The sequence below is a fragment of the Primulina tabacum genome, chromosome 7 (assembly GCF_025594145.1).
Source record: "Primulina tabacum isolate GXHZ01 chromosome 7, ASM2559414v2, whole genome shotgun sequence".
NCBI classification, from domain to species: domain Eukaryota; kingdom Viridiplantae; phylum Streptophyta; class Magnoliopsida; order Lamiales; family Gesneriaceae; genus Primulina; species Primulina tabacum.
The window spans coordinates 37,081,619-37,108,498 of NC_134556.1; the positions used below are offsets into that span (position 1 = coordinate 37,081,619).

General features: G+C 34.9%; 3 protein-coding genes and 1 long non-coding RNA gene across 14 annotated transcripts; 2 read left to right on the top strand and 2 right to left on the bottom strand.

Annotated features, from left to right (window-relative positions):
• Nucleotides 1–368: 368 nt before the first annotated feature.
• On the bottom strand, nt 369–3,829 carry LOC142551637 (uncharacterized). 6 transcript variants are annotated; one of them, XM_075660980.1, is made up of 10 exons: nt 3,609–3,682; nt 3,256–3,381; nt 2,892–2,997; nt 2,417–2,497; nt 2,234–2,322; nt 2,038–2,112; nt 1,695–1,756; nt 1,547–1,612; nt 1,207–1,392; nt 369–708 (listed from the first exon to the last, which is right to left on the bottom strand). In XM_075660980.1, the coding sequence occupies exons 3-10, from the start codon at nt 2,913–2,915 to the stop codon at nt 617–619; spliced, it is 675 nt and encodes a 224-aa protein (XP_075517095.1). In that variant the 5' UTR covers nt 2,916–2,997; nt 3,256–3,381; nt 3,609–3,682; the 3' UTR covers nt 369–616. The 6 variants fall into 6 exon arrangements, with proteins under 6 accessions (XP_075517095.1, XP_075517094.1, XP_075517092.1 ...); XM_075660979.1 differs by lacking the exon at nt 2,892–2,997 and having other exon boundaries at nt 1,207–1,386; nt 3,609–3,829; XM_075660977.1 differs by lacking the exon at nt 2,892–2,997 and having other exon boundaries at nt 3,609–3,829.
• A 1,869-nt stretch (nt 3,830–5,698) lies between these two features.
• On the bottom strand, nt 5,699–7,546 carry LOC142551639 (uncharacterized). 2 transcript variants are annotated; one of them, XR_012821600.1, is made up of 3 exons: nt 6,619–7,546; nt 6,370–6,440; nt 5,699–6,214 (listed from the first exon to the last, which is right to left on the bottom strand). It is a non-coding gene; the product is annotated as an uncharacterized LOC142551639 (long non-coding RNA). The 2 variants fall into 2 exon arrangements; XR_012821599.1 differs by having other exon boundaries at nt 6,370–7,546.
• An 8,129-nt stretch (nt 7,547–15,675) lies between these two features.
• Nucleotides 15,676–20,982, top strand: LOC142551641 (serine/threonine-protein kinase STY46-like). 5 transcript variants are annotated; one of them, XM_075660989.1, is made up of 16 exons: nt 15,676–15,813; nt 16,731–16,845; nt 17,055–17,119; nt 17,209–17,325; nt 17,479–17,533; nt 17,999–18,109; nt 18,357–18,407; nt 18,479–18,657; nt 18,737–18,844; nt 19,311–19,384; nt 19,472–19,647; nt 19,754–19,849; nt 20,110–20,190; nt 20,266–20,319; nt 20,409–20,543; nt 20,634–20,980. In XM_075660989.1, exons 1-16 carry the CDS (start codon nt 15,755–15,757, stop codon nt 20,700–20,702), a joined length of 1,545 nt encoding a protein of 514 aa, XP_075517104.1. In that variant the 5' UTR covers nt 15,676–15,754; the 3' UTR covers nt 20,703–20,980. The 5 variants fall into 5 exon arrangements, with proteins under 5 accessions (XP_075517104.1, XP_075517102.1, XP_075517101.1 ...); XM_075660987.1 differs by lacking the exon at nt 15,676–15,813 and adding an exon at nt 15,844–16,242 and having other exon boundaries at nt 20,296–20,319; nt 20,634–20,982; XM_075660986.1 differs by lacking the exon at nt 15,676–15,813 and adding an exon at nt 15,844–16,242 and having other exon boundaries at nt 18,482–18,657; nt 20,634–20,981.
• Nucleotides 20,983–22,738: 1,756 nt separating this feature from the next.
• On the top strand, nt 22,739–26,512 carry LOC142551640 (mechanosensitive ion channel protein 8-like). The gene is made up of 5 exons (XM_075660984.1): nt 22,739–24,608; nt 24,926–25,049; nt 25,142–25,435; nt 25,514–25,716; nt 26,055–26,512. The coding sequence occupies exons 1-5, from the start codon at nt 22,939–22,941 to the stop codon at nt 26,341–26,343; spliced, it is 2,580 nt and encodes an 859-aa protein (XP_075517099.1). The 5' UTR covers nt 22,739–22,938; the 3' UTR covers nt 26,344–26,512.
• The last annotated feature ends 368 nt before the right edge of the window (nt 26,513–26,880 follow it).

The following is a 26,880-nucleotide window of genomic DNA, read 5'->3' on the forward strand; positions in this document are numbered from 1 at the left end:
AAATTGTTTTGTTTTAGAAAACAAAAATAACGAGGGTAATTCATTGCTACAGTAGAAATAGTGACCGACGGGAGGCGAGGGATCTATTTTCACACCAGTTCCATTTTTCCTCACAATCAATGGAATTTGTGGGCCGATTAAAAAACAAGGAAGACATGGCACAAATTATTATCTATCGGATATCACCCTTACCAAACATTGCCTGTATATGTACCTAACACGGGAAAGGCCGACAAATGAGACTGATTACATAGATAGTGTCAAAACATAGAGGCCAAGAAGGAAAAAGAGGTGATCACAGAATAAGAAAACAAACAGCAGACGATGTTGGTCTCATTTTCTGTGTATCATTTTGTATTCCATTATCATATGTCAATAACATTTTTATTAAATTTTCTCAAGCGTACTGTAACACGTGTAATAAAACAAATATTTGAAACAAAAATGCTGCAATCACGTATATGGCTCAAGTTAGTTATTACACAACATCGTAAGATAACTGCTACCTGAAAAAACATAATGACAAAGAAAGCGAACAAGAAACATGGAATTGGGGCAGATTGCATGAGGCCGTTGACTATCACTCTGTCCACAGATAGCCACCATGGTTGGAAAACTAATCCACTCCAGCAACAGCATGGACCGGTCCATTAGATCTGAATCCTCGACCCCTGCCACGAGAGCCCCTCCCTCTCCCCCTTCCACGACCTGCAGAAAAGGAAACTCCATCGGACATAGTGAATCACTATACTTAATGTTGCTAGTAAAGGAAACTGGAATCAAGATGATGAAAAAAGATGGTCAGTAGAAATTTAAGGGGTATGGATCATTTTGTCTCCAATCCTTCGTGCGTCTGTTCCTAACCAAAAAATCTATTATACAGATTAATAGAGGCAGAAAATTTGTCCCTCTTTTACATATCAAATGCTTTTGTAACGTTAAAGATATTCCCTTGTCCAAATTGAAATGCTGAGTACGTTCACCAATATGCAGAGATCAACACAATTTTCGTTTCAACTACTCTCCATAAAGAGATTCACACAATTTGAATTTTTGCAATCAAAATTTGTCTAATATTTAGTTGGGCATTGGTAAAGAAATTTGCATCGCAGAATTAAAATGAGTAACATGGTCAAAATTGTGGGTAACAAGTGCTGGGGCCGATATCTAGAGTATTTAGTTCAAACATTTCATAAAGAGCCATACCTCGTGGTGCTTCTTGATTATAGCCTTCAGTATCATTCTGAGGCTCCATTGAAGGATTATTGTAACCTCCCCTAAAACGGTCACGAAAATTGAGACCTCTTCCTCGTCCCGCACCCCTGGTATAATTGCGATTCCGTTCATAGCCTTCATCTTCATATTCAGCAGAAGCAAAGCCATTTCCTGCAACTGGCATAAAACATATAAGTTGTAAACCCAAAAAAGCCACTGCTCAACTTCCACTAAAAGATCATACTACTGCAGTGACAGTCAGAATCCCAACACTTCAGATAAGCCTAACTTATTTTAACAAAAGATACAACTATATTTATATTAGATGGACCTCTGGGCCTCCCCCTTCCTCTACCAAATCTTCCTCTTCCCCGTCCTCGTCCTGAAGGTGAACCCTCTGTACACAGTTAAACATATCAAAATATATGCTTCTCCTTAGCAAAAGAAGATCGAGCACATGAAAAAAAACACAATACCACCTCCATCATAGTTGAGCTCTGTATACAACTTCACCTGGTCAGCTGGTATTGGAGGTTGGTACCTAATTCACAAACCAGCCAAAATTTAGCAAGAGACGGAGATATCTATGGTTCAGAAACTGAATACAGTCCGCAAAGTGACATACTTCAGATATTTTGAGAAGATGATCATAATGTATTTTCCCCAAGTAATTGAGACACCAACTCATGTTGAATACAAATTTTCTTCAAGAATGGAAAGTGCAATAAAAGAGTAAATGGTATGATTGTCATTAGCTCTACATGGAATTGCAAACATAAAAGAACAAGCAAGCATTACAGAGGAATGTTGGAAACAACTCACCCAAGATTTGTCTGATCCAATTCCTTCTTTGAGAGAGTAATTGTGATCATAGACACTTTCCTTGTGGTTTCAAGGCTGCACCAATGACCAAACGTGAAGACCAGTTACGTAGTCACATTCAAGAAATTTTCCAGCAGAAAAATTATTAAATTCAAAATGTCAACAATGATTCCCTCACAATTTGGAAAACCCTTACATTTGGAGGCCTTCCTCGAGGGGTTCCCAGGTGTCAGTAATGTCGATGGACTGAATTGCTGTAATTTGGTGAAGATCGACAATTCTCCTCTGAATTATGCAATAACAAAGATATTAAGATAGCACTCGGAAATTTGGAAAAAAAATTGATACTCACAGAAAATAACTATAAGAAAAGCAGAACCTTCACTAGTTCCACCGTCGTTACAGTTTTATTGATAGCTCTACCCATTGCTTTGAACACTATTTCATCTCGATCCTTTTCCTACATTGTGTTGCGAATGTGAGTCGGAGATATGACGGATATTCAGAGGAATGTTCTCAAAAATCGTTCATGGAAGAGATGACATTTCAATTTAATTAAAATAGAAGAAGTTATATAAAGCAGAATGCATGAAAATATCGTTATCGAGTGAACAATATATATATATATATAAAGCTTCACCTTACAACAATTATATACTAACAGCTCAACAGTAAGTCAATCATGTAGTCACAGAATGATTGTCCATGATGTGAGAAATTTCAACACAGTGGAAGCATCAATCAAAAAACAGCAAATATTTTACACAACATAAGCACACCCCCTTACTAACACTATATACATCAAGGAGCATCCAACCAACGTAGAAAAACATTTGCACTGCACAAATCCTTACCGATGCGAAGTTCAACGTGAACATCTTAATCAGAAGTTCAAAATTTTTTCTTTAAGAAAATTCCCCGAATAAAGTCCCTGTAATGGTAGAAGTGCGAAAAAAGTGTCTGCAACAGAATCTCCAAACCAAACAATTGACATTCAGCCCATTAAATGATTAAATAATCATATAATTAAAAAAAGCAGCAGGATAACAATAAAAACAAGCCAGCCAATATCAAAATCAACAGTAAACAAAACAATCATCCCAAAAAGTAAGTGAAAAATCCCGTAAGCATCCAACAAGAACAAAAGTTCGTCTTTCAAACTTTACAAACAAACAACTGCTACACTTCAGCTAGTAAAATTTGCAAACGCATGTGTACCTGAAACAAATTCATGGCATAAGTGATGTAGCTTCGCATCCTGCCTTGGCTTGTAATCCTAATCTCGTTTTCATCAATTGGTGTCTCCGCTTTCGGCTTCTCCACCTTCTGGTACCGATCCATGCTCTGCCAAAAAAAAAAACAAAGAATCACAGGATAATCAGAATAAAATCAGAAATAAATAGAAAGCAGGAAATAAATTCCACCTAACAGGAAAAAAAGAAGAAAAACTAAAAGAATACCTCGTTAATTAGTTATAAATAACAAAAAGGAGATGTATATCTGGATACAGATAAATTCATGCAATTTTACGGACTAAATGAAGTAAAATTCAATAGCAATCGAAGATTTACGTTTGGGGTTCGTGCGCGAAAGGATAATGATACTACGCTCCAAGAAGGGAAAGCCCTATTCTCCGGCTGAGTTTCTTCGTTACGGCCCGACTGTTTTCTGTTATCTTTCCCTAATTTAAAGCCCGGTTCAGGTATATACTCTGGATGGGTTTAATCGGTCGGACCGGGTGACCGTTATTTTGGACCTGGACAAACTGATCCCATTTTCTTGAAAAGGTAGTTAGATTTTTAAGGATGTGTTTGGCAAAGAGTAGGATCATGTCAACCTTTAGAATTGGCAGCTAAGAAATAACAAAGTTACCAAAGCTATCCAGGTTATTTTAATCGATAATTTGATGTTATGTTACATTTTACGGATGGATGGATCAATTTCAAGGAATATACATATATGCATATTATTATAATACAAATATTATCACTCGTCCGGACATATCTTCTGTTGTTCAAAAACTAAGTCAATTGCTCATGTGTTTTCCTCATCTTAAGGCAATCCACCATCTACGTCGCTATCTCAAGCAGACTCCAGGTGAAGGGATGTTCTTTCCTACTACTTCCCCACCTTCTCTGATGCTGACTGGGGCTCGTGTACTCATTCCCGAAAGTCCACCACTGGCTTCTGATATTTCTTCGTGATTGTGAGGCCCGGGGCCGAAGAGGGCGGGGGGTGATCACCGGTACCATGAGATTGCACGGACAATGAGCGGCTCCCATCAGGCTTCTAAGCGAAGGGAACATTAATGAACCAATCTTACACTGGAAAAATAGGGATTCGAAAACTGTTCAGGTATGAGACTATGCAGTTGAGAAGGGCTTGAAAAATTTGATACTACTCATATAAAGAATGCGCATCTTCTATTCGGTAGCTAATCACATAAACACTACGTGCTATACTTGGGTCAATTTTGGGATGGTTGACTCCTGGAAAGTTTCCTAGGCTGCATGTAGGTGAGGACATAAGCACTCTGGAAAGACTCATCTTGGTTCAGTGATGACAATCGTCAAATCGGAAGCATCACAGTGATGTTATGGCCTCGTGGAAGGCTAAGAAACATAATATGGTATCCCGTTCTTCTCCAAAAGCTGAGTATCGTGCTAAGAAAATGACTATTTGTGAAATGGTCTAGATTCATTGACTATTAATGGGTTTCTTCTTACGACTAACTGCCCCTACTTGGTTATTCTGTGACAACCAAGCTGCGTTGCACGTCGCCTCTAACTCGATGTTTCACGAAAGCAGTAAACACATAGATATTGATGGCCACTTCGTCCGAGAAAAGGCATTTGATTTCTCAAACTCATGTTTGTCTCGTCTGAACATTAACTCTCGGATTTATTTACTAAACCACTACCCATTGCTCCATTCTCGTCTTTGCTGTCTAAGATGAACGTTAAGGATATCCACCCTCCACCTTGAGGGGGAGTTTTATAATTACTTCATCAAGTTTGTAAAGTCAATTAGTTATACGGTAGTTTAAAGCGGTTAACATAAATTTCTGATTATTTTTTCTAGTATATAAGCACTTTGTATGGAGCTTCATGCCCGTAATTTTCTGAATACTAGCCACCGAGGCACACGCGTTGCGTGTGTCATGAATATATTGAGCTAATATATTAAACATTCATGAAATTACAACATCATGACACCGAAGCATTTTGTACGTGAATCATGAAAGGCAATGGATTCCAAAACTTAAATAAATCTGCCAAACTCAATTTGTTACCTTACATGATATAGGTTTTGATCTCAAAAAATATTATTTCTTTTGAAGCCGCTGTGTCATCTCATGTGAAATAATGATAAATTTCAACGTAAAAGAAGTAAACAAATAGTCAAATGATTTTCCAAAAAATATCATAATATCGTTGAACTAAAATTTATTGAATATATAAAAACATAAAATTTGTCTCCTAAATTCAGTTAATAAATTGAACAAAAACAATTAAAATTATATTTATCTTTAGACAATGTATGCATAAGTTAAACCATCTATGTTATAGCGTATTAATAAAATAAATATTCATGTTATCGAATCATACCCAAGTACAACATAAACATACAAAAAAATAAAACAATCTATTAAAACGTGCTATAAAAAATCCATATGACAGAACAAAATGTAAACCACTGCAAAGATTTCGCTAAATACATTGTAAATAAATAAACATTTTAGAAACGTTTATTTTCCCGTAATGGAAAGAACCCGAAGGGTGGCCAAGCTGCATTTGATGTCACGTTCCACCCGTGAACACCGTTTCAAGTGTAGTTATTGATAAATATTTGATGCATTGCATATTCATTTGCTGGTTTCTTTCAAACTCATGAATAAAATCTTGGAGTACCTGTAAGTTCTGGCTTGGGCAATAGACCACTCCATTTGGGGAGGTTGACCAGGTGGTAAGGGTCCAGAAACAGAACAAAAGTTTCTAAAATATGCAATGACAGAACAAAAAGTAATGATAGAACAAAATGTAAACTACCGCAAAGTTTTCGCTAAACACACGGTAAATAAATAAACGTTTCTAAAATCCTTAAATAAACGTTTCTAAAATCCTTAAATGAAAAAAATCTTTGATTTCAGTCGTCTCAGAATCCACGTTTCAATTCCCTAGATGAATTCGAGAAACACCAGATTTCAATTAGAATGTGGAGTTTCAGTGAGATTGATGCTGATAGATTTATGATATAATCTCAAGAAATCTGTGAATTAGAAAGCTGCAAGAGAAAAATAGACATAACATCATGAAAAGAGAGACCATTTACCTTCCTGAATTATTGACATTGATGCCGCTCAAAGTCAAATTCACTTCACCACCACGCTGTGGAAGTGCAGTCTAAATGGAGGAGAAGTTGGTCATATTCAGTCATTTCAATATCATATGACAGAATAACGAACTTTAAATATATGAAACTGCTCCAGCAAATCCATTGTGCAGATAAAACAATGAGTTTACTAAATCGATTTTACAGGCACATTAAAGAGAAGGGAAACAGAGATGTTCATGTACTAACAGGGTCATTCTTGAAGAAAACCAGAGAGGTGCATGTAAGAATAAACCATCTCTTCTTCCAAGACTTCCACCCCAAACGTGCAAATTTTTGAGTGGTCAGTGAACTCACAAAACCGACAATAACACCAATGAGACTGACGCGTCAATCAAAATAAAGAATGGAAGCCAAGAATTGGTCCAATTTTTAGCATCAATCAGGAAGTAATGCTCTTGATATTTCTAAGTGCAGCATACGACAAAGTGTAATATTATATTCTTTTCATAGATTAATCAACAAACTCGAAGCATTAGACTCTAACCAATATTCAAATGTCAAAACTACTGTTTTTGAAAATTTTGAAGCTCCATAAAAGTTGAACACGGAGAATTGAAGAAGTTACGACAACCAACGGTAAGGAAAATGTCAGATTTTGGAGCGGCCTGTGGTAAAAATATAATTTATAACAACCATTCTCCAAATGATTTTCAATGAGACATTATTTCAAACAGTTTGAGGGAAATTGAGTCAATATCCAGGACCTTTATCAAGCCATGTTTTTGGTTGACAGAAAGAAGGAAACGAACAACTTCTCGATGCAAAATTTATCTTGACATTCATATCAAAATCACAAGTAAAATAAATTTAAATAAGTAAATCAGGAGAAAAAAACAGAACAGTATCGAGAAACGAATGCACAAAATATCTAACAAATATTTCCCGTTGCTAAATTAAAAGCATGAACGTCCATGAATGATATAGATGATTTTTTGAAAAAAAAAATTACAAAAGCAAATTCGACTTGTCAAAAACTCAATTTGTGTTCTTTCTAATTCAATTTGGTTCCAAGAAGAAGAAGAGAAACAAAAATTTACAACCACCTATTTCCCGATCTGGACTGTAAAATAATTCGTAAATCAAAACCGACAACAATGGGAGAGATTGAGGAATGTATTCAACAGGCTGCTGTATTTGTTATTCTCTGCACTACAATTGTTTTTGTCCTTCCATAAATGTTAGTAGAATTTTTATGTTTGAGAATCAGATTTAACCTAGATCTAAAAAATGAAGAAAAGGGAATGGAGTTTTAGGCGCTCTCTTCGTTTGGGATTTGGGAGAGAAGAAGATATTCTAATTAGGTTGGAACGGTGAAAAACGTGGAGAGGTAGATTGAGGGTATTTTAGGGAGTTTAAAAAACATACCAAAACAGTTACTCTAACATGCTTAACTTTAATAAATAGTAAAAGATTTGGTATGAAAAAATAGCATACCTGTGAAGACCTTTGTTGTTGATTTGCGACGTCATTTTGGATAGAAAGCATGTTATTGACATTGTTGTCTGATATATGATATCCCGAACTCGTGGCTTTCATTTTTCAATGTTTAGGTATCTGCAAGAGATACTATATTCTCATTACATCAAATTCAACCTAAAGCATAATCTGACACTAAATATGATAAATTTATTGGAAGTTGTGAAGAAATATTATTAGACAAAACGTTAGGTTAATTCTGAATGAGGCAACATTCAGACTATAATAAATTGTGAAGCAACTTAACTTTTTGCTAAAACTTATTTCATCAAAATAAAATCATAAGAATTCAGTTTCAAATAATTATTTTTCATTAATTTCAAACTATAATATGCATGTTGTTAAATGGAAGTAAAATAAATCATGCAGTGTGAGAACACACTCTCATGCAAAGTAGCAAATTGAATAATAAACGAAAGAAAAAAAACAAATGTTGCTAATTAATTATTAAATATGTTGAATCAATTAATAATTCAAAATTTCAAAACACAATCAATTCTTCATCGGAATAACAAATACCAAGACGATGTTGCTTAGCACAGAGAAATTTCTATGAAATTTAACATTGTGTAGACCGATGGCAATTTAAAGACCCGTGTCCCAATGCATACGTCTGAACAAATCACCAACAAAAAGACCGGAACAAATGACATAAAAATCATATGATACATGAATCAAAATGGCTTTAAACAAAATCATAAAATAGGAGATGAAAGTGGCAGCTAGCATAGAGATTGTAGCTTCTAGGATCAAATATAAGCATGGAAGGGAATAATAAAAATAACTGGGTACCACAGTTTCCACCCAGATGCTTATATTTCTAAAGTAAATCGCTTCCTTTGCAGCTAGCAAGCTTGGATCCACAGAGAAGTAGAGCCGAATGATGCTTTCATGTTACTAAATCAATTGGCATAAACCATGTCATTCCGCCTGGGTGGTTTGTCTTGCAAGCTCTGGAGGAAAATGACTATTGCTCTAAATTATTCAATGGAAAATTCGAGAGATGGATCATCTAAATCAAGAAGGAATAAAAAATAATCATACAAATGATATTCCATTGATATATATGAATTCCAAACAACATTTTCATCGGCCATTGACTATCATATAATTGACTTTGACGGTAAATAAAACTAAAAACACAACCAAAACAAATAAATTCAATCAAATATACCTCAAATCTAAATTAAAACCATCACATGCTTCCAAAAATAAGCCACCAGATCTAATGACGGGTATCATTCGGTGTGGAGACCTTCCATTTTCAAATGTAATTACCGATTCAAAAGCAAACACAAACAGAGAATTAAAGCATGTAAGAACTCAAATGGAATTTTCCAAAGCAATTGAATTTTCCGAACAATTGAATTTCCCAAAACCCAAAACCCAAAACAAATGAATTTACCAAACCAAATTTGAATTTCTCGTAACAAATTTGGTTTTTGAAACCCAAAATAATTGAATTTCTCGAAACCCAAATTCCAGAATATGTATTTGGATATGTTAATTCATTAATAATTCTTCTCAGAACACGATGAATCGGATGTTTTCAGAAATTTTGGTATGAAAAAATGTGTGAGAAAAATATTGAAAAAACAATCATTAGAAATTAATTTTGATATATGTTACTTCTTTCCATTAACGTTAAACAAATCAAAACAAAACAGAAATATGAACATCGTGAGAACATGGTGTTGTGAAAGAGTTTCTTACATGATAGTTCGTGTGGGTTATTCTTCAAAGGAATTTGGAACTGGTTGCGGCTTGAAGTTATGCGACGATTGGGTGTAGATGATTGGTTGTGGAAGTCATTGTCTTGTTGTGTGCCACTTTAAGTAGTGGGAGAAAATAAACAAAGCAGCGTGGGTTTGGTTTGTTGAGGAAGTGGAGGAGAAAGCAACAACCATGATAGATTTGCGGGTGTTTTGAGCCATAAAATCGATTTTCTGTTTCTGAAATATTTTGTTTTCTGAGTTGGATTTGAGGGAAGAAGACGTGGGGATTTCAGAAATTCTTATTTGCGTTGGATTTGAGTGAAGAAGAAAGTAACGTGGGAGAAAATAAAAGGTGATGCATGGGTATTTTTGGGTAAGCAAAAAACAGACCAAGACACTATACAGTTTTTATATGGGCTTGAACTTTAATAAATAGTAAAAGATTTGGGAGAGAAGAAGATATTCTGATTATTAAAACAGACCATGACACCAAAGTTAGTTATTCTAAGTGCCTCAAATAACAATTAATATTCCTCGAGCAACACAACCAGTTATCTTGTAGAGCTCGACATAGCCCTAGGATATAAAAGTTTAATAATTTTTATACACTGAATATGAGGAATAAGATATGAAATTGTAGTTTGAAATGTTATTTATTGAAGAAATTACATAATAAAGAAATATGTAAGGTACACTCGTACTGTAAAGGTCTATTATCACCGCATAAAAGAATTCGAAATGCATTTTGAGAATTTTTTATTTTTTGAATTAAATTGAATTCGTAGGCAAACCAAGTAGCTCATAAGGGATAAAAACATTACTGAGAAGAGAAATGGATATCAATAAAACCTTTGTATAAATATGGTGGAGTGAAGTGGTTCACCAAGACATCGTTTAGTTACTCTAGCGTTGACAACTTAAAAAATATGTAATAGTAGTTTTTTATATATATTATTTAAAAGAATGTAATATGAAAATATGGTCACTAATTAGCAAAATGTACTGTTCCCTTCATGACATTATCAACACCTATAGGTTGAGATTTTTATTCGACAAACTGTAGTATGCATACCAGGATGAAGGATATGCTTTAGGATTACGAAAATCCAACAAAGATGGTGATATTGCTGGGTATTTAAGTCGTGAAGACCTTATGATCCAAACCAATTGGAGCTCTGCATTGTGTTGTATTTTTTGAACCATCATTAATATAACATAATTTTGTTGACTCTTCTGGAACTTTTGAAGCATATTTTTTTCTGTATTTTATGCTAATCATTTAAATGTTTATGTTGAATTAAGATTTATGATTTGAAATTTTGGCTGGACTTTGACCTCAAACCTTTGGACCAAAACTTTTGTATTTTTCCCTTGATACCTTGTCAATATCAAAATTTTGCCTAATTGCTTAGTCTATAACTATTAAAAAAAATTCATATTACACGCCTTCAGATTTTTTCTCATAACTTGACCAAAACTCACCAAATTTTTCTTCCTCTATTTTTTATGGAAAGATAACTCATTCTAGCACATTTCAGTTGTTCAATTGCTTAGTCTACAACTACGCATAAAAATTCTGTAGCATACGGGTTGAAGTAAATGAAGAACTCATATGGGATTTTGAAGAAGTATATTAATCTACAGGGTTATTGAGGAGGTGATTTTCGCAGATAAAATGAACAACATCAAATGTAAAAAATATAGAACCCAAACCATAAAATAATGAAACCAATGTCAAAGATACAATTAAACAATAAATAAAGAAAAGTAGAAAAAAATCCTAATGGGAAAAAAACCATAGCAGAACAGAGGAAAAAAGAAAAAAATAAAACTTCAAAATTGTGATGGGTTTGAGGCGTGGTTGAAGATCGGTCCAAGTTTTGAGCGGCGTGAAATGCATCTTATTGTATGATAGTAAATTTACAGTGCTAATAACAAATGAGTGTAAGAATACCGAATAACCAAGATGAAAAAAATTTGAGAGAATATAGAATTGGACAAAATATAAAACCAGAAGACGTAGCAATTGAAATTCATCTTCCCCAGTGAAATGCATCATCCTTGCATCTCAATTAATCTATTATATAAAATCACGCGCACACCACGCCCTTCAACCAGTCATATATAATCCCAAATCCAGCACAAAGAATTGGAAAAATTTTAAAACCAGAAGACGTAGGAATCGAAAATTCATCTTTCACGGTGATTCATCATCCATTGGAAAATATAAAACCTTGATTTAGAAGAAAAAATTGGAGAACATTCATAAGGGGAAAACCTAAATTAACATTCATAAGAGGGGGAAATTCAAGCTAACATTCAAGACGTTCATCCTTTTTCGAGATTCTAGAATTCAGACGATAAATTAAAAAAAGTGGAAAACGATAATAAGGTGTTAAAATATATTACAGAATAGAGAAAGAGATAAAAATCAAACCTTCAAAAATTTGATGTGTTTGAAGCGGGAGCAAGCGCGGCGAAATTCTGAGAAGCGAAAATTTTCAGAGCAGAGAAGATCGTCACTCTGGTTGGGAAGTTGAAGATGAGAAAATCTGAGGGATGCGTTTAAGAACGTGGAGTGATGTGGTGGTGGTGGTGGTGGTGGTGGTGAAGGGTATTTTAGGTATTTTAAAAAATAGACCAATTTAGTTAGTTACTACTCCGCTTTAATAAATAGTAGAAGATTCGGAGAGTTTTTCTCTCCTCTTTTCTCTCATTCCATGATTATTATATCCCCGGGGCGAAACTCCCCCCGAGTTAGCCTCAACTTACCATAACATCAATCAAGAATCCACCATTAATGGCAACAATGATTCCTTTTAAAAAGTCTTCGTATGAAGTGTGCCAAGGACGAATCATCCTTCGAATCACATTTCTACACCATGCCATGGCTTGCACTGCCATTTTTGGATCCAACGATAAAAAATCTCATCGAGTATTTCCACTTTCAAAGCATTCCAAGCTTGGTAATACAAAGTCCGGATGGGAAAACCGTCACAAAACAAGGTCGGAACCTCATCAACCTGGATCAAGAAATGCATATCCTTTCACCCAAGTCAGAATAAGATCGCTCTAGATGAAAAACTACGAAGGGGTTGAAAATTTTCAAGAAACTGAGGTACAATTTGAGGCACGGCCATGAGTTAAATTTGGTGTCGGATGGAAAATGAGGTGGCTCATTTATATGTTGTGACTGCGACGAGCAAGGGTTCGGATGGGGTACCATTGTGTAGACTGTGGGTACAAAGTTCATCCGAAGTTCGTTCGAGATGTGAAGCATGACTCGGTGATTGAAAGTTGATCAAATTCAAGTGTTTGCCTATCAAGTTTACTGATTTCTTTAGCTAATTCGAGGAGGAGAATTTCTCTTGTCTGACGTGTTTATTATGCACCAAATCGAATCATGTACGGACGTGGGACCAGTAATCTAATTCGAAATCTATATCGTTTGCTGATTTTTTCTCTGAGTTTTACTTAATTTTATTCCAAATAATCAAATTCGAGTCATCAAAGATATCATTTAAGTAAAAAAAAAAAAAAAAAAAAAGAAGATTAGTTTGATAACTCGGTGGGCCTGCATGTATGGGATATTTTTGTTAATTGGTATTTTAAAAATATTTTAAATCAAATGGATTGACGAACCGGAACCACAAGTCGAGCTTTTAATTGATAAAGCACCATGATTACACTTAAGTTCTATAGTTTATTTTAGGACAAGCATCATATCGGTACTTATTTTTCCTTTCACGTTTCGACGGACGTTGACATATTTTGGTTTTTAGTTTGGTAAATTGGGTTTGAAATTCCCAATTTTTTTTTATATGAGTAGGCTTCTTGTGAGTCGAATCGGATATGAAATTTGTTTCAAAAAATTAATCTGTAAGACGAGTAGGTCTCTTGTGAGATGGTCTCACGAATCTTTATTTGTGAAACGGGTCAACTATACCGATATTCATAATAAAAAATAATACTCTTATCATAAAAGTAATATTTTTTCATGGGTGACCCAAATAAGAGATCTGTCTCACAAAATACGATCCGTGAGACCGTCTCACACAAATTTTTGCCTAGATATAATACAATTAGAAGACAAAACTTTATCCCTATAGTTTGGTAAGATTTTTTTAAAATAAATTTTTTTGGAACAATCGAGAGCAAGGTTATATTGTCATTAGGGGTGTAAAAAACTCGAATAATATGATGAAAATTCGAAGGCTCAAATTCGACTCGAATTAGTTATATTCGAGTTCGAGGTTCGTAAGCGGCTCGTGACTTATCGAACAAAATAATTTGAGCTCGAGTTCAGCTCGAAAAAATCAAGTTCGACTCAAATTCGACAAGCTCAAATACGAATAAAATATTTTTCGAGCTAACTCAAAAAAACTCACGAACCGACTCGATTCATTTACCTTAATAAATGTCATGTTTCGGTACTCCAAAGATTTTGCAAAAACGAAGATATTGACATCACTCATAAATAATCGAGGCGTAACAAAATATAAATTAAATTATTCCTGCCACTTGATAATTAAAAAATAATTTGTTCTACCTTGAGTTTAGCATCCCTACTTGGTCATTGATGTAAAGAAGATACTCGTGATTAACCTTTGTATAATGAATTGGCCTATTTTTCCAACACTACAAATAAAAGCTGTTGGAGATTAATAATTGTCTTTACCCGAACATTTGATTAAAAACAACTTAAATAGATTAATATTAATTATATATAAAAACATATACACTGTACGTGTGTATATAGTATGTGTGTGTGTAGTATGCAACATATGTGTAATATATTATAGTATGCATATACAATATACATATATATACGGGGCTGGTTCATCCAAACCCGAGACCTACCTTAGACTCGCATTGATCCATTGACTCGGACCCGTCCCATTTCGAAATTTCGTTTGACCTGGTTTTAACACGGTCCGGTCGTTGTCATCTTTAAATTTACTTTTTTGCAGATGTGATTAAGATGTTGATTTTTCAAAATTTAAAATTGAAATTTAACTTGTTTCATAAAAAATATGCAATAAAGTAATATTTTTCCTGAAGTATAAATTAAAGTACTATTGAGCTTATAATTAAATTACAATTGAACAAAAATATAATGTTTAAAAAAAAATATATATATATATATATATATATATATTACATGTTTCGATTTTTTGAAATTACTTTTTATACTTTGTTTTTGACTTAAATTTCAACATATTTGACACCTTCATATACTTTGGATAAAATATTTGTGAAAAGAAATAAATGTTATAGGTTGGCTGAGGAATCTTTCCCCCAACCATATGGAGTGTTGTGATATACGCCACACAACCCCATACCGTCTGCGACAGTGTTGACCGCACATTATTTACAAGCATTCCATTATATATATATATATATATATTTTTATTTAAAAATAGTGATTTGTATATTTTTAAACAAAAAAAGTAGAACAAAATTTCTCTGTTTCTGTAAACAAAATTATAATATTACATGAATTGCTTGGCTTGAAAGTGTGGCCCATGACAATATCCAAGAATCTGGTTGGATAAGCTTGAGAGTGGGCCACATCTATTAAATTCATATATATATATATATATATATAATCATTTTGTTTTTAAATTTAAAAAGCACTTTTTTAAAGATCATATTGTTTGACCATTTATTGAGATGATTCCAAGTTTATCTAACTTAATAATTTTGATGAACATTGTGCATTACATATTTTAGATTAATTGTTTGCTAGGAGAGTATAAAAAGACAAACAAACATGCGTTTTCAGTTTGATATACATCGTTATTATCAATCATAACTCTTTTGAAAAGAGAAAAATAATCGACATTGTTAAAAATTAAATTTTACTGTGATATTTAACTGATATATATATATATATGTTTATAATATGTGAATAAATAATTATAATAATCGAGAGGCTTCTTTGGAATAATATATATATATGTGAATAAATAATTTGGAATAATATATATATATGTGAATAAATAATTATAATAATCGAGAGGCTTCTTTGGAATAATATATATATATATATGTAATAGAAAGAACATCGATTTAATCCAAAAGATTTCGTCATTAATGAATAAAAGAATCATCAACTGCAGAGGTGGGTGATGGACAGGCGATGTTGGCCAGCCTCGTTTGAATCCACGTCAACACACATTACAAAACGGTGCCTTTTTTATTTTTTGTTTTATTTTATGTGTTATCCTCTGGTTTTTAACTTCATTTCATGCAATTTGCAAGAAAGAACAGATACTTACATCACGCCCCACCAACTCTTCTTTTTTATTTTTCCTTCTTTCAGTCTGTTGTTTTTGTGCGTAAATGATTGGAATCTGAATCATACTGCATATTCCTTGAGTTCTGTGTGGGTTTTTTTGTGTGTGTGTTGTGGAATAAAATATAATTTAATGGGGGATAGTGAGAGCTGTAGTAGCCGGCAATCTGAGTGGTCGCCGGTTCAAGGTAGGAATAGAAGGCAGAAAGCTGCGGTTTTTAACGAAGTTTTGGAAAGATTAAAACAATTGGATGTTGAAGAGGCTGCTGAACATGGTTTTGAAGATGAGTTGTGGGCTCATTTTAGCATGCTTCCTGATCGGTAATTTTTGTTTTTTCCACCTTTTTTTTGAAGAATCATGTCTTAGGCTCAGGCCCATGTTTTTTAGTTGTCTTGGAAAGTGGGGTATTTGTTGAAGGTGGGTGAGAATTTGAGTTTAGTGCGTATGCGTTTTTTTTTCCTTTTATATGTGATCTAAGCCAAGATTTTGAGAAAGGAAAAGATGGGAAAGAAAGTTCAAGTTTAAAGCTTTGGATTTTAATTTGGAAAGAAAGATGGTGGTGTGTGATCAATAAGTTGGTGGAGCCTAAAGGAAGGGGAAACATGTCCTCTTCTGTTTCTTGCAGTTAAAAGTTTGTGTGTTTGACTAATTCAACTCGTAGGATGACATTTTGCTTTTAATTTTCACGAGAGAATATTTTCTTTTGACATTTGGTGCTGGTTTTGGTCTGGATAAGTACATCCTGCTGTGAGATTATTTTGTTTGAAATGATTGATGTACCATTGAGTACCCTTCATTCATATTGTAGTTATACGTTGGATGTAAACACCGAAAGGGCAGAGGATGTCCTCAGGCACAAGAAATTGTTGAGTTTGGCGCGCGATCCTCTCACTAGACCGGCAGTTGATGTCCGTCTTGTGCAGGTATAGCAGCGTCTCTATTATATTTCATTGTTTTGGACTAGAGACACCGCTTCTGCTAAATTTGGTTCTTTCAAGATAGCTTTTACTTGCTTCATATCAAGCATCTTTCTTGAATAACTTCTTCTGGGTTAATTGATTCTTTAGTAAATGTTTCCTGTTATCTTATAGCTTCAGTTGGTAAAGAAATGTTTGTTTCCTTTATTACTCAGGTTCTCCTGGAGGATGCTGTTCATTCAAGCTTCTTTAAAGGGGGGAATGCCTTTGGGTTCGACGGGTAAAGGAGTTAGATACTTCGTGCATACAATTTGCATTAAAAATGGAATTTTAGTCAGTAATTGAAGTATTTTATTTGTTTCTTTTAAGTTCTCATCCACCACCCGCATTTGGGTTGTCATCAAATCACGAACATGCATTTGTTGCCAATGAATCTGATGCTACTAATCGGGATGACTCTATGAGTATGAAATCACTCCCATTGTGGTAATATTCTAAAAGGTTTGAGCGAGAATGAGCTTTTGTTTTCTTTTTCGGGAGTGAGAATGTTGTTCTGGGCATGGGGATTTTTGGTGTAATATCAATGAGTAATAAGACATACATATTCAAACTGACGTGGTATCGTGCTGGTTCTATCAGGCCACTCCATGAAATCACAATTTCCACAAAAGACAAGCCAAAGCTCCTCAGTGGGGTAATGCCTCTGCATTTTGTCAAGTTAATGAAACACTTCTTGAGAATTTCTTTCCCATGTTTTTCATTACCATGCCGCATGTAAAACATAGAAATATTGTGAGCCTTAAATTATAGACTTGGTTGCCTATTTCGTTTTTCTCAAGAAAAATGAATATGAATTTGATGAGATGACTGGTTAGATTAATCCAATCATTCTGTAATCTCGATGTATATTTGCATATGATATGTATTTGTCATTTTGTTATTTCATAAGCGGTTCAGCTCTTCGAACTAGTTCTGTAAAAGAGCGAACTGGGGGATTCTTCCTTTTGAGTTCTTTTTATGTATCTTATGCAGTCATGTAAAGTTTTGTTGTTGTGATAACCGAGGTCCTAATGTATAGTTTCTTTTGATGATGATTGTGGTGTTAATATATACTTTCCTTTGATGATAACTGAGGTCCTCGTTTGATTGAAACTTTCAGTTGACTTCCCTGATGTCTGAGATTGGGCTGAACATTCAAGAAGCACATGCCTTTTGCACGATAGACGGTTATTCTTTGGACGTCTTTGTTGTTGATGGTTGGGAACACAAGGTACCTTTTTTATTTCGTAAATTTAGATCACCGTAAGCATCAGCATCTTGTCATTCTTGGAAGGCTGGGAGCCTTAAGAATGGCATTTTAGTTTAAAACAAATGATATATAAATTAGGGCACATCTTAATGAATTGATTGAATTCAATGTATTTTATGTTTAAGCGTGTCGGACTTTGGCTGCATTTTTTTTTATCCTCACTCATCCAGTATGCTGCAATTGATTGATGCCTACTTCAAATTCTTAGGGAATTGAGCATCTCAGAAACACTTTAGTGAAAGAAATTCCAAATATTGAGGTACGATAAGACATGAAATCATTCCCAAGCTATTGTCGTTTATTTGGATTTGATTACAAAACATATCGCAGAAGCAATCGGTGGGTGTTAAACAAGAGCTGGTGTCTCCTGCTGGAGGACAAGGGCAGAGAAGTAATACATTTCCACCGAATAATGTGGAAATTCCTTTTGATGGCAGTGATGTCTGGGAAATCAACACTAAATTACTGGATTTTGAATACAAGATTGCCTCAGGGTCGAACGGAGACTTGTGAGTTTAACCTCTCTAGCTGTCATGGAGTTGGCAATTTTATTTAGACCAATATATATAACTGTGGAAATCAACACAGATACAAAGGGTCGTTTCGAAGTCAAGATGTGGCGATCAAAGTTTTCAAGACTGAGTTCATTAATGGAGACATAAAACGGGAATTTTCCCAAGAAGTCTATATATTGAGGTAACCCCAGTCGCAGAATAAAATGTCGATGAACTAGATCAATACCAATTCATGTAAGGAAACTGTTGCACATAATTTTTTCATTATCTGTGTGTTATTTTACAGAAGCAAAAGCTTAACATATATCAAAGACTCAGCATTGAATTATAATTTTGAAAGAATTTTCTCTACATCCATCACCCGCCTGCATATAAATTCTACTTTTTTTTTTTTTTTTTGCTTGGGAGTTCTAGAGCCTGTCTTTGCTATCAAGGCACTTCTTTTGTGTTACATAATCTAATTCAAACCGTAGCTGTTGATTGAATTTTGGTAAATTTGGTCTTTTTTTTAATCTGCCAAATCTAGGAAGGCTAGACTAGAAAAAGAAGTAGCTTCTCCTCTGATGTACTGGGATTTTTTTTGATAAATAAAATGCATTGTTTCATTTATATTACCAACTAAAGCTTTTGATATCTTTCTAATTCAGGAAAGTCCGGCACAAAAATGTCATTCAATTTATTGGAGCATGTACGAGACCTCCACTCTTGTGTGTTGTCACTGGTAATACAACCTACCATCTTTGTGATTTCAACGGGTGCGTCAAGACGTGTGCATCTTCTTCTTTTGAACCTATGATTCTCTATTCAGAATTCATGCCTGGTGGAAGTGTATATGACTTCCTGCACAAACAAAAGGGCGTTTTCAAGCTTCCTGCCTTATTAAAGGTCGCGATTGACGTGTCTAAAGGAATGAGCTACTTGCATCATAATGACATAATTCACAGGGACTTAAAGGCGGCCAATCTCTTGATGGATGAAAATGATGTAAGAAGCTAATAGATCTCCAAAAAAACATTTATTTGTTTGTAGCATTCATAAACATTTATTGGAGCATGTGTGCCCCACATCAACAATCATTGATGATACGCAGGTGGTTAAAATTGCTGATTTTGGTGTTGCTCGAGTGCAACTTCAGTCCGGGGTCATGACTGCCGAGACGGGAACATATCGCTGGATGGCTCCAGAGGTTCATTAATTTTTTCATTTACTGCGCACGAGTGTAAATTAATTTATAAATACATTTCTCGGGTAATCTTGATTCTGGATTTGCATTTTACAAGGGTACCACTAATTTTTCAATTATAAACCTATTATAACATATCTCCAAGGAGTTTGAACTTTAGGAGAAATTGCTCTGTCTATGCATGTCTATTTTTCAACTGAACCACGGTTACATCGAAATGAGGGCTAGACATGCTTCACATGCGTATTTTTTCATGTTGAAAGGTTATTGAACACAAGCCATACAATCATAAAGCTGATGTTTTCAGCTTTGGAATTGTGCTTTGGGAACTTCTAACCGGAAAGGTTTGTATCATTTAGTTATTTCAATCTCTTGAACTTCTGTAGATGAAATAATCACTTCATTTAACTTGAAACCAGTTACCATATGCAAACTTGACTCCGTTACAGGCAGCAGTTGGCGTCGTCCAGAAGGTACACCACATATCAACTACCATATCGTCTCTTCGCCGAATGGTCTTAAAAGAGACATTCGGGTTTTCCTAATATGAAAATGTTTTCAGGGCTTGAGACCAACAATACCAAGGCACACTCATCCCCTGATAGTTGAATTGCTTGAAAAGTGTTGGCAGCAGGAACCATCTTTAAGACCTGAGTTCTCTGAACTGATAGGAATTTTGCAATTCATGGCCGAAAAGGTAAGCTCTATGCAGCGATGTCTGCCGGGGCTTTTCCTGTCTTTCGTTTACGAGTTTCTTGATTCAAGCATGATAGATCGTCCAAAACAGGTTTCCGATGAAGAGAGGGCTAGCAAGAAAAGAAATCTGGGAGAATCATGTCAGCTCATGAATGCCTAGGAAGTGCGAGATTTGTTGCTTTGACCATTATCATCACTATACGACTTATTAGTGAATTAGGCTGAAATGGCTGGATGATCAAGAGATCTGACTTGTTGGGATGGCACAGAGAAATGAACATCATTCATTCGTGTCAAACAAATGTACAGCATTTTCGGAATCAAGCTGAATCCACCTACGTTTTGTACGATGAAATTTCGCATAAAAATAGAATGATACCACACGGGTCTGGCCTGGTAAGAAACGAGGAGTGGAGTGTAAATGGCAATTGCAGACAGTAAAAACACTCTAAAATTGATTTCTCAAATTTTAGATAAAACTAAATTGAATCAAATTAATTTCATTATTAATATATAAAAATACATACTAAACGTATGTCCAAAAGAAAAATCGAGTTGAAGTTGTCTGAGACCCATCTCTGACCAATTTTATTCTAAGAAAGATTAAATCGGTAGTGTTTCAGAGATTGTTTTATTATATTTTAGCCATATTATTCGATTTTAGTACAAATATATTTGGACATTATTAATTATTATCATTTGAATTTGCGTAAAATATACTAATAAGTTAGGAAGAAAAATCCATGGCAGCATAAAAAACTGAAATTGGTGCCCATATCTATTAACTGCTAAATCGGAAACACGCGTGATTTAATTGAACATCCTTTCAGTAAAAACAAAACTCCAAGGGCCAAGCCACCCCGCATTAATGTTTATGAAGATTCTGAAACGCAACTTCTAATATTTTATTCGGTGATTTAAGTGTTCACATGAAATCATGTAAAACGATCTCACATATCAATTTTACGATACTGATATTCTATATGGATCATTCATGAAAAAATATTATTTTTTATTATAAATATGAGCAGAGTTGAACCGTCTCACAAATAAAGTTTCGTGAAAACATCTAACAAAATATTTGCTTTTAATTGTTTAGATGTATATTTAAAGATTTGAAGAAAATCATAATTCATAGCATGGTCCGTCACATATTACATTTGAAAGTTGTGATTATATTTCAATATTATGTTATTATGTACAAAATCCAAATCATAATATTACAAATAGAATTACAGAAATTAAATGTGATTGTTAAATTATTTTCATTTTCAGATTTTTTAATTGTATGACAACCAAATTTGTACAACAATTCTTATAACACAAAAAATTCAATACAAAAATTTCATTTATCAAAATCTCGTTATCAATTCAATACAAAATCTCAGGATATAATAGTAAAATTTTACGATATAATTATTAATAATATCACCGTATCATATATTTATTGTAACTTTGGAATTTTTCATTATAAAAATCGAGATATTTAACCAACGAAAGAGATAAAAAAATATTCCAATTATGAATTGAAATTCTAATAAAACAATATGATTTCACGTTTTATTTTAACAAGTTTACATGTTATTAAAAAGTAATATATTTTACGTTTATATCCACCATGTCAATGTTTGAGATGTGACTCACTTATTAGATATGATGAAATATATCAAAATTATAAAAATAAATAAATGAGTGTTATCTTACCGATCATAATACATAAACATAAGTGAGCATGATGAATTATAAAATAAATAAAAAAAACTAATATTTTTGTTTTATTTTTTGGAAAAAACATGCATTGCTCGTGTGTTAGGTTCCATAAGAGTAAATAAGTTAAAATGAATCAAATATAAATAAAACTACAAAATTTGTTTGCATTATTTTTTTTTCGTGTAGGTTTTTTGTGAGACGGTCTCACGAATCTTTATCTGTGAGATGATCAATCATACCGATATTCACAATAAAAAATAATAATCTTAGCATAAAAATAATATTTTTTATAAATGACCAAAATAAAATATATGTCTCACAAAATACCATTCATCAAGACTGTCTCAAACAAAAAATTACGAAACCGATTAACTTTCATTACGCGGTATATCTCCACCACGTGTCTTGCAACCACTCTTACACTTCCTTTCAGTCCTTTCAGTTTAAAAATTCACACATTACGAAACAGTTTCTTCATGCAACCAAACCACCTTTTCGTATTTGCTGAAATCTACACCCGACACCTCATCGCTCTCTGATTATATAAATCTCAATTCAACATTAAATACTCTTTTTTTCCCGAATCATCTGACCAATGTTGTGATTTTAAATGGGTTTTGTTTTCTTTTTGAGTTGAAAAATCCCGTTTTGTTTTTTGAAATTCAACTTTTACTTCACCACCTCACATGGAAACTTTCCGCAAATCCTTGAAATCCTCACAATTGCAAGAAGAAGGTCATATTCTCTTAACCCAGTGCAAAAACTCCACGTCCCACCCCGCGAGCATGACGTCATCTCCCTCCTCCTTCGACACGTCCTCCCCTTCGCCTCCACCGCCCAAGAACGTCAGAACGAAGAGTAACGTCCAAGATTCACCCAATGGAGACAGTGTCAGTAGTGCTGGCATGAATGAGAGCAACGCCAGCAGAATGTGGAGGGACTCCAGTTATGATTTCTCAAACGACGCCGTCATGAGAGCCGCCGCGGCATCGCAGGACTTCGATTTAGTGACGGAATCTCCGGTGGCCCCGAGATCACCTTTACCTAAAATATCCGAGAGCCCCAGCGATAACAACTACGGGCAGCTGACACCGAGAGAGGTCCGCGTTTCATTTCACAAGAATACGGCTGAACCGCCATCGGCGAACAGCGTGTCAAATGCTGAACCTGCTGAAGTTGTAGTTTGCAGCTCCAACAATTCTTTTCGGAGAAGATCTAGTTTACTGAGAACGAAAACTAAGTCGAGATTACTGGACCCACCGGAGGAGAATAATCAGAAATCCCAGACGCAGAGAATGCTCAAATCCCAAGTTTTAGGAAAAGGGGCCAGTGATTTTGACGAAGACGACCCTTTCCTTGACGAAGATTTTCCCGAGGATTACAAGAAAATGAAGTGTAGTGCTCTCTCAGTAATGCAATTACTGGGTCTAATTTTGATCGTTGGTGCTTTAGTTTGTAGTTTAACTATTAACTTCTTCAGAAAAAGAACCCTGTTTGAATTAGATCTTTGGAAATGGGTGTTAATGGTTCTGGTATTGATTTCTGGGAGATTGGTTTCCGGTTGGGTAATTCGGATTGTGGTTTTCTTCATCGAAAGGAATTTTCTCTTACGGAAAAGGGTTCTGTATTTCGTGTACGGATTGCGAAAAGCAGTGCAGAACTGTGTGTGGCTGACTCTGGTTCTGATAGCTTGGCAATGCATTTTCGACAAGAGGGTTGAGAGGGTGACAGATGGGAAGATTTTACCTTATGTGACCAAGATTTGGGTTTGCCTTTTGGTGGGAACTTTGATTTGGCTGCTAAAAACTTTGATTGTTAAGGTTTTAGCTTCATCATTTCATGTTAGCACGTTTTTTGATCGGATTCAGGAGGCGTTGTTCACTCAGTATGTGATCGAGACTCTTTCCGGGCCGCCACTGATCGAGATTCAACTGGTGCAGGAAGACGAGGAGAGGGTGATGGTTGAGGTTCAGAAGCTTCAGAGTGCGGGGGCGACTATTCCTGCTGACCTTAAGGCCAATGTTTTCCCAAAAAGTGGAAGAATGATCGGGACTCCAAGGAGGAGTACTGTTTCCATGGATGCTAAAAGTCCTAGGCTTTCGAAAATGATGTCGAAGAAGGAAGAACGGAATGGTATTACGGTCGATCATTTGCATAGGCTGAATCAGAAGAATATATCGGCTTGGAATATGAAGAGGTTGATGAACATTGTGAGGAAAGGGGTGATCTCAACTCTGGATGAGCGCATACAGGGCTCGACTGCTGAAGATGAATCGGTGGTGCAGATCACGAGTGAAAATCAGGCCAAAGCTGCCGCCAAAAAGATTTTTATCAATGTGGCCAGGCCAGGAGCTAAGTAATTTTCTACTTGTTTTTTAATTTATGATATTTACGTGTTTCTATCATTGACTAGTACCTAGCCGATTACACTATAATTTTCATTTCAAATGACTCGAGTTGTGTTATTTCCTTCAACAATTGCATTAAATTCTCTATGTATCTGGATCTGCCTTTGCTGTTAGATTAAAACTTCTCGTTTGAGAGTGGCAACCAAAAGAAGCCTATAGTCAGCTTATGGAAAAATCTAAGCACCAAATTTATATCAGCATATTTTTTGAATTTTATGGGTTATGTAAAAACCCTTACTTGCTAGGATGTCCTTTTCGTGTGCAGACGCATTTTCCAGGAGGATTTAATGCGCTTTCTTCGAGAAGATGAAGCTTTAAAGGCAATGCGTCTCTTTGAAGGAGGATGTGAACAAAAGGGAATCAGCAAGCGTGATCTAAAAAATTGGTTGGTGAGTAATATGTAAAAGAAACTTGTTTTTTTTTCGATACCATGTATTTGTATGTGATATAAAGTATAAACTAAGAATCTTTTATGCCATAGGTCAATGCGTTTAGGGAACGGAGGGCTCTTGCTTTATCCCTAAACGACACAAAAACTGCCGTCAACAAACTACATCAAATGATGGACGCCCTTGTTGGGGTTATAGTCATCGTAATCTGGCTCCTCATACTCAAAGTCGCGACTACACATTTCTTTATCTTCTTAAGCTCCCAACTTCTTTTAGTTGTGTTTATGTTCGGAAATACTTGCAAGACAACATTTGAGGCAATCATCTTTTTATTTGTGATGCACCCTTTTGATGTGGGTGACCGTGTTGAAGTTGATGGAGTTCAGGTATGCTAGTTGTTTTCAACGTAACATGCAAGTTTCCATCATATTCAATGCATATTTGATTTCAACTGTTATTTTCAGATGATAGTCGAAGAGATGAACATATTGACGACTGTCTTTCTAAGATATGATAGCCTCAAGATCTATTACCCAAACAGTATCTTATCCACAAAGCCGATCAACAACTACTACCGCAGCCCGGATATGGGCGACGCAATTGACTTCTGTATACATATCTCGACCCCTGTGGAGAAGATTGCGACAATGAAGGAGAGAATCATAAGGTGCGAATATAGATTATATGTTTTTCCAAAATCTTGAGATTAAGAAAGGTGATCAACAACAGCTTTATGTTTTTATTACGATTTACGAGCCTATGTGAAAGTGTGTCCCAAAATTCATATTACAAGCATAAACATAAACATAAGTTGGTCGGATTTGTTCAAAAGAGACCCGTAAAAAACAGTGAAGTAAAACTCAATGAAATATAGAGGAGAAAACATATGAGGTATCTTGAACTTTTTATAGAAATTCAACATCCGTCACTCAATTTGATCACAGACACCACCTGAAAAATACATGTATGTATTGTTCTCTATACATGACGACTGGACATTTTCAGGTACATTGAGAACAAGAGCGACCACTGGAACCCTGCGCCATCAGTAGTCATTCGAGACATAGAGGACTTGAACCGATTGAAGTGGTCGGTATGGCTTTCTCACAAGATGAATCATCAAGACATGGGGGAGAGATGGGCAAGAAGAGCACTTCTTGTTGAGGAGATGATCAAAATCTTCCGAGAGCTCGATATCGAATACCGGATGCTGCCTCTCGATGTGAATGTACGGAACATGCCGCCTTTGAGTTCGGCTAGGCTTCCATCAAATTGGGCTGTTTGTACTACATGAGCTCAGTTGTTTGCGGTGGATAAACTATACTGAAACAGATGGAAATATAATCATATAAAGGTGTATCCAGAAACCTTCAGTTTCTTGATAATACAGTATTAGCTTATGCAGAAGTGTCATCGAATTATATATGTACATGCAGAGTTTTAATTATTTTAATTTCATCCATCTCTTCAATTCTATATCATAGTCTAAAATGAGATAAAGTTTTATTTTAATATTTTGTTTTATACAAAGGAAAATAGATATATGGCCTCATAAACTAAGTCAAAATTCAACGTTTTCATATGTTTTATGTTTCTTTTGTGAAGGTTTTTTTTATCGAAAAAATTTGTCAGAGCTGTCCTTAAAGTTTTTTGTTCAATTCTATTTTCTTGGAAATATAAATTTTGTTTATAGATTAATATTTAAAAAAAAACATATATCAGCCATCCAAAATATAGCATTTGTACATACCCAGTATGACCCAGATTTAATTTTAACCAAATCCGACCCGAAGCCGTAATAGGGTCAATGGGCCGTTTACCCGTTGATCTG